Raw genomic sequence first — 13,900 nt, forward strand, 5'->3', positions numbered from 1 at the left:
TTATATCATGGAAAAACATATTTTCGTCCTCATTTTTCCTTTTTCAAACAGTTTGTCGAGAGACATGTTCCATGAAGTTTTGTTTTGAATTTACAGAAATATTTACATCTATAATATGGCAATTATTCATAATATTTATTTTGGAAAAATGTAATATTGTTATTTTTACATCTCTTACAAGTTATTATTCTGTCCCGCACTACGGATGAGAAAATCGTCAATATTAAAACACCTTAAAGCCGATTTCTTCACCCTCGCTTAACGCTTAAGCCAGGTTCAAACGTACTGGTGAACCTCCCGAATAGAAATGTATAGTAACAAAACCATGATTTTCACTGTGACAGTTCAGTAATTTTACAATAATATTTACAGCAAGTTCTAATTTCAATGTAAAATCAACTTTTACAGTAATAAGGAGGGTGGTTATGTATCTTAACATTAAAAAACCGATTTTTCACAATACATTTTTTCTAGAAACAGTAAAATTGAATGTGAATTTACTGTATCAGTTTTTTGCTGAACAGTAGAATTGATTGTTACATGAAACTTTATTGTAAATTTACTGCGAAAACTCTGCTACGAACAATGATGTAACAGTAGTAACTATAATATTTATTGTTTTATGATTGTTTATATGGTAAATGCTATTGTAAAATTCTATTCGGGCTGGTTTAAAAGTTAAGCGAGGGTGAAGAAATCTGCACTTAGAGTAGCCCATTTTGAAAAATTTCCATCGCTTATAAATTTTTTTATCGTCACTTTTGGTACACCCTTTAGTCATCTATCACACCATTCAAGGGAGTCATGCACGTGTATTGTCCAGTAAAACACTCACACCAACGCAAATAGCCGTGCCAGTGTGCCTAAGCGCATGGTGCCTGCCATGCCCCGCAAAACGATTGCATGGGGTTTGTATACAAACAAAACTACCATGTATGAGTGCGATACCATTTTACGTCCATGCCGCCTGTATGCTAGCAGAAAGCACGTCTGCCGGTGGAATTGTTCCCACAAAGGTATCTCACTCAGTTCTCAGCGCTCGGAGCACGTTCAGTCGTTTTCCCTCGCAAATTTTTTTGTACTCAAATTAGCACGGTTAGCCGCCAGTACGACAGTGAAAAGATAGTGTCACCGTTTCGTTAAACTGTACTTCACCATTCGGCATTAATTTTGGATGTGAAAAGTTTTTTATCAGCAACAAAAAAGCGATTGCCGGTTTCGCGGTCAGTGTTCTGAAGTGCTCAAGTGAACAGTACAGTCAGGGTCGCCATTTTGAAATCGACATCCATTGTCTCCCGGTAAAATTAATGTCGGGTTGTTGACAGAACAGGTTCTCATTACGACAGATCATTTTGGCGGTAATTATTACCGGAAGAGATTTTGATTCGAAAAAAATATTTTTGATTGGAATGATGAAATTTAATCGTTAGTGACGAAATGGTTTTCCAGGACATGTGAATTCTTGAGTGAACAGGGACGAACACGGAAATTGTACAATTTTTGAGTGAAGTGAGGTCGATGAACAAAGGCACTCACCAATACCAACGGAAAAGTTCATTTTGCAGAGAACCAACCAGAAACGAGTATTTTGAATTTTTAGTTCGACTGCGGTTTTGTGTTGCGCGACACCAACACTTTGAAGGCGCCGGTTGCTGAGTTCTGGGGACGATAAACTTTCGTTGAAATTGTATTTCCCTCCATTCCTGGAGTTTAGTCGAGTACGAGAGTGGTTCGTATGAAGAGTGTAGTGCGCGTGAAAGGTAAACCGAACGTTTTGTTGCTGCGGTGTGTCCCTGCTATTACTGTGGCTGCCTATCCCTGCTAGACGTACGACGGCTGTGCGAAACGAAGAGACAGAAAAGAAGGATAATCTTCCGATGTGATATAGTAGTGCGTTCTCTTTTCGTTTCACTTCCCGCCATCGAAGAACGGCCTGCCGTGTTTTGCTACGACACTTGTGTCCGACCACCGCATCCTCAGCTCTCCGGAAACCCCTTTTTACGGGAGAGAAGAGTGTTACTAGGCAACCGCAGTACCCCTCGTCCGTCTTGCTGTGCATTTCTTCTTCCGGGAAACGTGGACTGATTTGCTGTGTTGTGTTTTGACCGGATTTGCAAAAGTGGAGAAGATAAGGGAAAAATATGAGCTAATGAGCGGCAGAGGGAAAATCGAAATAAACGTGCGACCATAAATCAAATATATTTATCTACCCTTGAGGAAGTGTATGAGCCGTCTTGATCCTGTCTGTTAAAATGTTCGAGTTGGAAGAAATGAGCAACGGGTTTCACGATGTGTTACTTAACAAATACAACGTAAGTAAATTTTTTTTAATATTTTTAATAATATTTCTGACTGCATAGGTCCATAATTAACTTGTGTCAACTTCTTTCATTCATAAGGGTCATATTTCGCATATAATGTGGGTTTCGAACACATATTTCTAGAGAAAATTTTCAATAGGACGTAAGTAACAATGAGATTCTCTTTGAGGTCTTTCTCTTCTGTTCATTACTCGGCCATTTCAACATTTACTACTCTACTCTTTGCATAATATTGTAGTAAAAACCGTCGGCTTTCGATATGTACTGGAAAATTAGTACAAAGTATTGTAATGACGTCGTAATAAACGAAAGCGAAAGTAAACAGAGGCTCTCAATGTTACGTCCTATTGAAAATTTTCTCTAGATTTAACCACTTTCACATTGAGCGCAATTCTTCAAATAGCATGCACCCTTTAAATGGTTGACCGGCTGCAAGAGGCAGCTGCAACGGCAGATGTTATGCATTAAAAATTTCAACTTCAAGTGGATTGCAGACTACATCTTGTGGAGTGTTTTCCATGCTAGTTAATTTAGTTGTAAAACACGCGCTGATCAGCACATTTACCAAATAGGAAAACATTCGTTCTATTTTTTTGTTTCTATGTTACGGCCGGCATTCGCTCTGTACTCGCACGGAAAATGAAGTTCAAGGCCAACAGAAAAAAGCCGGTTTCTCGTCATCATTCTACTTTGACTATTTTATTTTTGCGTTCACTCGCTCTCCCTCTCTGTCTATCTGCTGCCGTTCTTTCGCGAGGTCTCTTTTGTAACTATGCGAGTTTTGATCAAAGGGGGCTCGGGAGCGGCTTGTCTAATGGCGAAAAAGCACGTGCTTTTGCTCATCACTCATCAGTCACCATGATCCTTCCATCTCGGATTGTTTCTCTCGTGGGCAAGGAGGAGGAGGTGAAGAGAATACAGACTGATTGCACAGCATGTCAACGAACCTGATCGCACGCCAGATTTGTATACTAGGTACCTAGTGCTGGTCTTGGGAAACAATACCCTGATATAAATAGAGTCGCGATTGTTTTTGTTGATGAAGTTAGGTTATGGGTGAAACTCTCAACGAGTAGTCATTCAATCCAATGAGTTGTTCAACAGAAATCCGATGCTTTGTGTTTTTATACTGGGATCTAGATTTTTAATATCTTGTACTATTATTATCGGATCTTGACTCTGTAACCCAGATTTCCCCTTCAAAGTGCCTGGCAAATCAGATGTACATTAGGGTGGGGCAAAATGATCGTTTTTTCAGCACAGCACTTTTTTGGTTCCTTTTGGGGTCCCAAACAACTGTGCAAAATTTGGGGTCGATTGGTGTTGACCCGGCGTAGCGCATTGCGTTTGAAATTTGTATGGAGATTAGTATGGGAAAACCTACCTTTTTGCATTTTTAATTCTACAGACTACAATTCTTTCTGTAGTGTGCCAACAAATAGATAGAAGTATAGTACAGGATATGCTGAACAACTTTGCCGAAGGATGTATGGTGTTAGAATGTCTCTAAGCCATGTTATAGCTGTTCAAAGTTCGATACATCTAATTAAATGCCAAAAATCATTTTTATTGCCAACACTGCGGGTGTACCAATGGTATTTCATATAGCATTCCAAAATAACATTATATATTTTAGTTTTACCACATTGATATGTTTGGATGAATTATTCAAAAGCCTTAGCTCAATTTCATTAGCGTAGGTAGTTGAGCAATGTGGCGTAGTGAGGGGGGGAGGGGGACTTTAATATGTAGAAATTCGAACTGAAATGTTGTCGAGTTGGAATGTTCAGATGAATTATTTCAAAACAATTACACAATGTCCTACGCATAATTGTAACGATGAAATAAAACATACTGTATCCCTTTGCCTTGACTTTTATCAATAGATGTTACGTTACAGACTGAATCAATTGATGTCGAGTTGATATGTCATAGGATTGCATTGATTATGTTTCAGTTTAATAGGCACTATTATTGATGGGATGCTCATTTCGATGCTGTTAGATCACCTGAAGCAAAAATTGTTGTAGGGATCTGGTGCATTTCATGTTGAAATCCAGAAATTTGCTTCACGCCTCGTGATCGAACAGCATAGAAATGAGCATGCTATCAAATCATAATGCGTATTAAACCGAAATATAATCCTCTGACATATCAAATCGACATCAGTTGATTCAGTCTGCAACGTAACTTCTATTGATAAAAGTCAAGGCAAAGGGATACAGTATGTTTTATTTCATCGTTATAATTATGCGTAGGACATTGTGTAATTGTTTTGAAATAATTCATCTGAACATTCCAACTCGACAACATTTCAGTTCGAATTTCTACATATTAAAGTCCCCCCCCCCCCCCCCCCCCTCACTACGCCACATTGCTCAACTACCTACGCTAATGAAATTGAGCTAAGGCTTTTGAATAATTCATCCAAACATATCAATGTGGTAAAACTAAAATATATAATGTTATTTTGGAATGCTATATGAAATACCATTGGTACACCCGCAGTGTTGGCAATAAAAATGATTTTTGGCATTTAATTAGATGTATCGAACTTTGAACAGCTATAACATGGCTTAGAGACATTCTAACACCATACATCCTTCGGCAAAGTTGTTCAGCATATCCTGTACTATACTTCTATCTATTTGTTGGCACACTACAGAAAGAATTGTAGTCTGTAGAATTAAAAATGCAAAAATGTAGGTTTTCCCATACTAATCTCCATACAAATTTCAAACGCAATGCGCTACGCCGGGTCAACACCAATCGACCCCAAATTTTGCACAGTTGTTTGGGACCTCAAAAGGAACCAAAAAAGTGCTGTGCTCGGTTGATGTGGCTATGATTACATTTTTCCATATAACAATGCCCCACCCTAATGTACATTTAGCATTGTATTGGCAAGTGATGCACTGTCATTGATTTGGGTAAATTTCAAACCAGGCTACTACGATTTGAAGTGTGTCATGATAGCGAATTGTATTCCATTATGTTAAATTGTGTCGTATTTCTAAAACTTCTAAAACCTTATTATTTCACCTACTATTTGCATCTAAACTTCGTCACCCACCGGCGATTTCGTTCGAGTTCGACCACGTGTTCTCAACGTGAACAAATTCTCGACGGCAACTTTCTTTTGCTGACATTATTCTGTATCTGCTTTTAGCAAGTTTTGCCAAACCCGAAAAAAGGTCAATACCCCCCGGATGGGTTTGTGTTTCTCTCACTTTTATTATCATTTCGGCGCCAAGAGTCGGCACTCAATTCGAACCTAGAGATTTGGGATCAAATCACTTAACGCCTGTGCCACCTTCTATTGATGGATTAGCATATACGTGGGTATGAGGGCTGCTCAGTTTTATTGCATCTACATTCTACATAGTCCCAAATTGTTGATGGATGGCCATAAACGTCATGGAAGTTTGTCAAGGCGAATTTTTATTAGCCTGGTTTAAAGTGAAATTGTACTGAGCCCCTTCGCTCGGAACGGCACTTTCTCAATCATCATGTATCACCTCTCAGTGTTTTTTTCGGTGTCATTTATTGCTCGAGAACAGATTTGAGCTACCAACAGTAGATGTGGCTTGTTATAGTGGCAATTCGCTATAGTGTTACTGAGTGATACGTGTTTCGTAACTTGTTTTGTCTGATTAAAATTACACTATATATGCTTCAGAAATCGAAAGTTTGTCGTAAGCCAGTGAAAATCCTACCAGCGAAAACATAATCCCAATCCATACCCATTTCATTCTTAGGAGCCCCTTTAAATTTACGACGTGTCCTTTCTTATTGGTTTTCCCCGCCCGTCACACATTTCCCAAATGCGAGCTCATAAATGAATTACAAAGCAACGTTGCCTAAAATCACACGGAAATAAGCAACAACACTCACTACGACGAAGACTGGAAGAAGAAAAGCAATTGAAGGTTCAAAATATTCCCAGAGAATTGAGCGGTTAGTTATTCACATACTGTTTTTTTTTCGTCGTTCATAATCTGTAGCATGCAGTAGGCCCAGGCAGTCATGTGTCAAACAGGGTTCAACACATATACCGAGCCATGGAAGAAAGGGGGACATGGAAAAATCCAGAATAACTGACCTAACCGAAAGAATCCGATTCACGGTGCGTGAAGTGATTTATTAGCCAAGTTACATTTCCCACCTTTCCAGGTTTTTACAGAATGGGCTTTGCAAGAGAATGAAAAAGTAGAGCGGTTGTCCTGTAGAGATCCAGTACTAATTGGTACGCTGAGTAGTGAAGTCAGTTGTTTAAATGTCCACCACCATGCTTCGGAAGTTGACTATTTATTCGAAAAACAAACGCGCAAACGACACTGCAAAAATGCTGTTATCCTGGTGCTTCTTCTATGCTGCCAGACAACCCTTCCAGCGGATCCATACACGAAACGGAGGGCCACCCACGCAAAACTCCAACCTTTAAACTACAGCGAAACAGCTAACACAAAACGGTGTCCTTGAATATTTCACCGAGTCTCCATTCTCATGCTATTGCTGCTGCACTCTTGCTCTCACTCTCCCTCGGGTGGTCGAGCATATTCCTATGTATGTGCAGCACGGCGGTCTCATACGAATCTCTAGATAGGCTTGAACGCATAGATATCACTGCATACCGAGGGGAGACCTTGAATACATCACAAAATTGCACCAACGAGAACGACAAGGGCCGGAAAATCACGACGATAGTAATCAGCAGTCTGCTACCTCTGGGTTCTCTTCTTCGCTACATATGGGTAGATAGGCCTGTCTCGGTCGCAATCACTGTAAAGCAGCACGTAATTATCGTGCATAACAATTTTTAAAATCAAGTTTGTTCGGTTCCTGTTCTGTGCAGCATTGGACAGGGTTTCTAGATATTGTTTTTTAAACATTTATTTATTCTCTCTTATTACTTCTAGGGGTATTACCACCCAAATTATTTTTTTGTTTTTTTTTTTTTCAAAAGATGGGTTATAAAATTTCTTAGAAGATACTAAACCTCTAAAATGGACGGTTTCGAAATTATGTGATCTTATCCGTAAGACTGTTTTCAAACATCTATATTAGTATTCTTGGTTTTAAAAGCGTATAACTTGAGAACGTGACCTAGTATAGAAAATCTTTTGCTTCCTTTAGGAAAAATAAAAATCGCTTATGTACAGCCGTTTGGCTCTCATGCCAAAAGGCAGTTCGTTTCCCTATACATACTCGTCAGCACTCTGGAGCTTCTATGTTCGACTAACCGAGAATTCACTCGGTACCAGCCAGTAGCTTTGGACGTGCACACATGTTATGGAACTGTTTGGATTTTACGTCTAACTAGCGCCAATTTGGTGTAGGTTTGGATATATCGTTTACCTGGCAGCAAGTTAGCGTCAGTTACTGACGAGTGAAACGCGAAACATTAGATTCTAACTTTTTACAAAATCTAATTATGCGATTGTACCAACACTCAAATGTACACCAAAAATAGTCACTTATGTCACTTTTTTCTATTTTGCTTTTGTGGCAATTTTTACAAAAAATATGCTCATAAAAACCGATCCTGATGTACTAATGACGGAAATTCAAGTTGTTTATTTTGTCGAAGTGTTATTGATATTAGAGAATCTCAATATTGTCCCACCAGGAAATATTTGAAATCGATTTTACCAAATCCGGTTCAACTGTTCAACAGATAACAAGCGTAATTATTTACCGGCTTTCTCAGATCCCTGATTGATGCCGTCACAGATAAGCGATGCTTGATATACGACTTGCGTGCAGCTCCCCACTAGCATTTCAACTATGGCATCGAATGGCTGCTCAAAGTCAAACCTTCAAGACATTTGACCCTGCCCCATAGTAAATTTGACAGCTGCGAAATTGCACACTCGACCGACGGAATCGGGGGTCTTCGAGATCGACCTATTAATTTACCGACTAAATCGGATTACGTCGGATGTATTTGCGAATTAACATATTAATCGGCAGATTTAATCTGTGTAAATCTGGTGCTCGATTTAATCGACTGAGACATCGGTTGGGAACATAGAAGCATGATTTAATTGACATATTATTCAACAGACGAAATCGGTTTGCTTATTGACAGCGAGGTTGACAAAACCAGTGGTCTGAAGTTTTTTATTTCAAATATTACTTGAATTGCACGAGCAATGGAAAATATTCCGATTATAATTTCGGAATACGAAAATTATTCGGTAATCGGATAGTTTTGGGTAAGTTTCAGTTGCATTGTTTTCCGTTTGTGTTTTTATAATATTCCGTATTCGTATTAGCAACCGTCGAGATTTTGTGACTTCCTCTAACAGCGGAACAGATACTAGACTGTCTATCGGTTATGCATTCAAACGTAAGTGTATTGACGTTGCCTATTGAAGACTGGTGGAGCTAATTTTTATTTTGTTTTCCAGTGAATAGCTTCTGCAGTGAATGCTGGTGCTAATTGCTAGTGCTAGTTCAAAATACCTACTGAACTCCCTTCATAATAGCTAGCGAGAAAAAAATTCACCAATAAATTCTTCTATTCCAAAATATTCTTTTGTACTTATTTACAGAAATTCCCGAAGCAAACTAGGTTCCCTTTATTTATAAGTATCGATAAATCGACCCATTTAATTGTTTTGCATCCACCGATTTAGTCGTGTTACGTCGACTGATTTCGTCGGTTGTTTCATTGACATACGCCCATGTTGAACTCTTATAAGAGTCGGTGCAACAATCTATAAATTCGTCGGTTTTAAAGTCGGGCGATTCAGCCGACGAAAACCGATTTCGTCGTAGGGAAAATCGGGAGGATTTTTTATGGGGTGCCCACATCGAACACTAGCAAATCATCGAATCCAGGAATGGATGGTTGAATCGAGTAATAAATAATCCTGTCTGTCAGGCGATGGGAAAAAAAAACAACTATTCTGAAGAGGAATTGTTTACACACATAAAAACAAGGGGCATGCTTCGTTTGACGATGCGCGCACACACACACACACATTTTGGTACACATTTCCGTCCGGTTCCTTGTTGCGTATCAGGCGAAGGTTTATTTTTTAAAGGTCTTGTTTTATTATGTAATTTTTTGTTGAGGCTGAAACACTCCGAACCTAGATTATGTGCCATTGATTGCCAGTAGTTTACGTGATTCGATCGGGATCATGTTTTTTGTGATCAACCTACTGCAAAGGTTTGATTCTGTATTTTAAATGCGCAACTTTAGAGAAATTCTAGAAGAGACAATTTTAGACGGCTGCGATCGTATGTTGTAACAGTGATGGCGCAAAAATGTTCTACAATTCAAATTCGTCTCCGATTGAAATATTCATAGGTGTACTCCAAAACATTTTGATCTATATGGAGAGGATCTGCATAGCAAAGAATGAGGGTGCCATGTGTATAATATGTAACATTGTATATTGTGAACCGGGGCGTCTTTGATCATCGAAGTAACTTTGATCATGTGGTGTGATAATTCCTTCAAACAAAATGATCAAAACACAGAACGTTTGCCATACCTACTCATACTTTTATGAAACTCGTACCCAGGACAGATTTCTCCGTACCAATTCAGTGATCAGCTGGTATACCACGGAAGGCATTACGCAGAGGTTGCTAAAGAAAATTTCATCTGTTACAACCAAGGCTGTATGCTAAATCACAACCGCTTGCTAAACGATCGTGCTCAGTTCCGATAAGCCACCAGCTATAACCATAACCAATAGCGAAGTAACGGTTGCGCCAAATGCCTCCAAACCAACACCACCAATAAAGAAACAAGTGACGATGAAGACGGAACTATAACAGCGATTTGTAAGAACAAAAAACTAATTAGAACGTCTCTATGAACAGGACGTGAAAGCAGTACCGATAACATGGACGTGAAAAAAAAGCGAGAGAAGGCAGACGAACTGACCATCTAGTCGCGGAGGGCAACGCAGCTAATGCATACCCGCCAAGAAAAGAAATCCTAACACGCAGCAACAAGCTGCGTCAACAAGACCCGGCGGACTGGCAGTAACTTTGTTTTTTCCATCTTGTGAAAAAACAAGATGCACGGCACAGTTATGCTAACGCATTGAGCCGTGTCAAATAGATTAGAAGAAAACATGTTGTTTTATAAAGAAAAACTAAGTAAAAGTTAGATAATTTACCTGTAACATTTCGATCAGTTTTAACACTGCCTCATCAGTATTTAGTAGATACGAAGTCAAGTCAAGATACCCATGACCTACTAAATGTATTTTATTTTCATAATAAAACGTGACAGGTCCAACAATTTGAAAATTTCTAATATTTTTGCACCAGTATTTATTGGGAAATTAAACAATTAACATCTGAATCATTTCAGCAAAGTTTGTCGAAAAACTTTTCAAAAACATCAATTTCCCCCCGTTTTACGGTACTCAACGAGGGTGGAAAAATAGCTGCTCCCTTCAACAAAAGAGGACCGATATTGCAAAGTCCTCCCACCGACACCAACCTGAATGGCTGGAGAACTCCGGGCGAAAGAGAGCAACACACAGGTCTAACTGGAGCAAAACTATCGAAAAACCCAGAGTAACATAACACACGGGGTGACGGTCCCACACTACTCAACCCAAAAGAAAGATACAATCTGCGAGTCGAGTCGCGAACTTGTAGCAGAGCGGATGAGAAACCGACACAATCCCGTAGCGTATAGTTGGGGGAGCTTTTCATCAGAGTACCATGAACTTGAAGACGAAACGTGTGGAGCTTGTATCTGCGAGCAGAGATAATGAGTTTCGTCTGGTCTGGTGGTCTTGAGATAATCTACTGTAGTTTCAAGTTTTGCCATTGTCTGGCGAACGGAATTAATAGCTCGTTCGAGCGGATGGACTCTTGCTACAAGCAATCGTGACGATTTAGTTTTTCTGCATATAAGCAGAACTAAAGTGGCTGAATGTTTGGCGAGGTTGGGTAAGCGCTGATAGCACCTCTATTTTAAAGTACAGAAAATCCTGGTACCTGAGAAATTTTAACCAAAATTAGTCGATATGATTGTGATTGTTTTGATCCAGAATAGGATATTAGCGAGTCCTACAATCGAATCAGAAATAGAGTGTATTTGGAGTTAAAAATTCATCATTCGGGTTCAAGCAATAGAGATAAGCTATCCTATTCGTGTTTGATACTCATGCAATGGCAGTAGCCAACTGAAGCCAATAAAAATTCAAGGTTGTTTACTTTCGGATTATTGCTATTTTCTACAGAAGGATTACTATATACCTACATTTATTTCTCTTTTGTAGATCAGCGGATAAGAATCATCGAATTAGCTAGTTTCCAGAAATTTGGTCGAATCTTGATAAGATTCGCTGGACGCAATTTCAATATGCTCTATGTAAAACTGTTCTATAAATGGAATGAGCTTTCTGGCGCTCTACCCTCACCAGTAACATTAACGACTGACTGAAATGGGTAACATGGTTACTACTTTTATTCATGTCACCCCTGTTTGATCGTTCCCAAATAAAAACTTTAGCGTCATTCTGTTCTACGTTAGATCAGACTTCCAGCAGTCATCCATTTCACTCTTCATCAATGTTTAGGAAAAACTTAGCTTTACCGCACAGGAAATCATCCAATTACCAATGCAGCAAGAAGTAGGTCACAATCAATGTGGTTTTTTGGCCAAAAAAAAAACGCCTGAATCCGATCGGTGGTTCTATGGTAGTGGTAGAGTATTTAAAAAGTTCGCAAACTTTTCCAGGGCCACATGTTGGCTAGTTCTTGTGTGTGTTGAAGTAGTTGTATGAACAGTCTAATCACGAAAATCGGAAGCAAAACAAAAGTACACAAACATCCTTTCCACTTTTACCCGTGCCATTGAGAGGGAGAGGGAGCTAACAAACCAAACAAATTGCAGCCACAGCAACTCTGTTGTTGTGCAGGACAACAGTCACGCGGGGAGGATGTTGCTAAAGTGCATCGAATAGAGGATAAAAGCAGAACACGTGATGACACGAACACACGATGACACGAAGGGGAACCTTTTTCTCATTTAAACTAGGAAAAATTCTCCTACCAAAAGGAGCGAGCTAACGCGGAAAACATGCGAACGAAGTTGGCACTTTAATCCAGCAAGCGACAAAAAAATCCTCCATGACTGCGAAGAAAGAGTCAATGCTGATCCTCTGGTTAGAATTTTTGGGCACAGGCACAATCGAATCCAAAAACAAAACAGAAAGGGAAAAAAACCTAGTTGGTGGCTTCTTCAGTCCACAAAAAATGGCCCCCGTACACACGTTTCTGTCCGATGAAGGGGAGGTCAAAGAACAATGGAATAGTATTTTCCAAAGAGAGAAAAAAGCACCAGAAGATCTTCAAAAGCAAGCATGTGAAATATTTTTCCTCCTTGTGCGGTTGCTTCTATTCCTCCTCACTCTTCGAACGTCTCGAACTTGGTTTATTTTTGTACAATTTGCTGCTGTCGCACATAAAAGGAGTTGGACGGAATGGGATTGAAGATTGGAAACCGGTTCTGCTTGTTTCGGTCTCTCCTCGTGGTTGCGCGGGTTCCATCCTCCAGCGTACAACGAGGCGAACGAGCTTTAAGTTCTGTGTGGAACTGCTGCGATTGTTTTCCCTCCAATTTTCGTCTGTTCGATGTGTGAAAGAGTTGTGAGAATGTTCTGCTCGAATGGTTTCTGTGGGATAGTGGTACTGGGGGAGAAGGTTGTCTTTCGTTATCAGCTCCAGCAGTGGTAGCAGAATCTTGAATGAGCTTTTTAAATTAAAGATTGAGCGTAAATCAGTAAATAATCGTAGTTAATTTTATTTGGAATTCCTATTGGAGAATCATACTCGATTCGGATCTGGATCAATTTGAAAGTCCCCGAGCCTATTTTCTTTGATAGCTGAGTAGCTTACATTTCAAGAGTGCTGATTCAAATGGTCCTTAGTGACAAATGTAAACAAACTGAATTATTTGCAGCACAGCATGGGATTACAGCATAGCTAACGAATACCGAAAACCAGGATTCATTATACCCAGTATTTATCAAAATAACAAACATTATATAAAAAGTCGCAAAGTTTCCATGATCATATTTTGAAATTTTGCACTTGAGACCTTTTAAATTGAAAGGACCTATGCGCGAAATATTTCAAAACCACTGCAACTGTTCATAGGCGCCATGCAAAAACGACGCAAGATTCATTTCATTCTATGTTTTTCCCACTGCACATAGGTACCTAGTAAAAACGTCCTAAGCATCAAAATAAAAGAAATTATTTTCTCTGTTCATGCGACTTATTTTCGAAGTTGAATTTAGAAAGGATAATAAATTAAATGATAATTGGGAAGCTTAGTTATTCTAAAGTAACATGCCATTCGTTGGTTTTAACCACTTCCAGCCAATGGTTTGTTAATATAAACTAAAGTTTCCCGCATTTTTTTTTCTGCACGACCTTTTAAATCCAGTGCAACTATTTACCATAGTAATGAAGAACATTCGTATTCCGGTGCTCATTTTGTCGAAAACTTTGAAGTAATTCAATATTCGTCGTAAGAGCCACCTTTGCTGAAAAAAGCCTTATGTGCAGCGTCGTAGGACGCATCATTC

General features: G+C 39.3%; 1 protein-coding gene across 4 annotated transcripts in view; it reads left to right on the top strand.

Moving 5' to 3' along the window:
- Nucleotides 1-1,034: 1,034 nt before the first annotated feature.
- LOC131676764 (uncharacterized) overlaps nt 1,035-13,900 on the top strand; it is a 36,155-nt gene continuing 23,289 nt past the window's right edge. The window contains exons 1-2 of one of the 4 annotated variants that reach the window (XM_058956062.1): nt 1,035-1,358; nt 1,450-2,312. In XM_058956062.1, coding sequence (XP_058812045.1) covers nt 2,253-2,312 — 60 coding nt within the window. In that variant the 5' untranslated portion in view covers nt 1,035-1,358; nt 1,450-2,252. The remainder of the gene's footprint in view (nt 1,359-1,449; nt 2,313-13,900) is intronic. The other 3 variants (XM_058956063.1, XM_058956064.1, XM_058956065.1) reach the window with 3 other exon arrangements.

The sequence above is a fragment of the Topomyia yanbarensis genome, chromosome 1, assembly GCF_030247195.1.
Source record: "Topomyia yanbarensis strain Yona2022 chromosome 1, ASM3024719v1, whole genome shotgun sequence".
In the NCBI taxonomy this organism is placed as follows: Eukaryota; Metazoa; Arthropoda; class Insecta; order Diptera; family Culicidae; genus Topomyia; species Topomyia yanbarensis.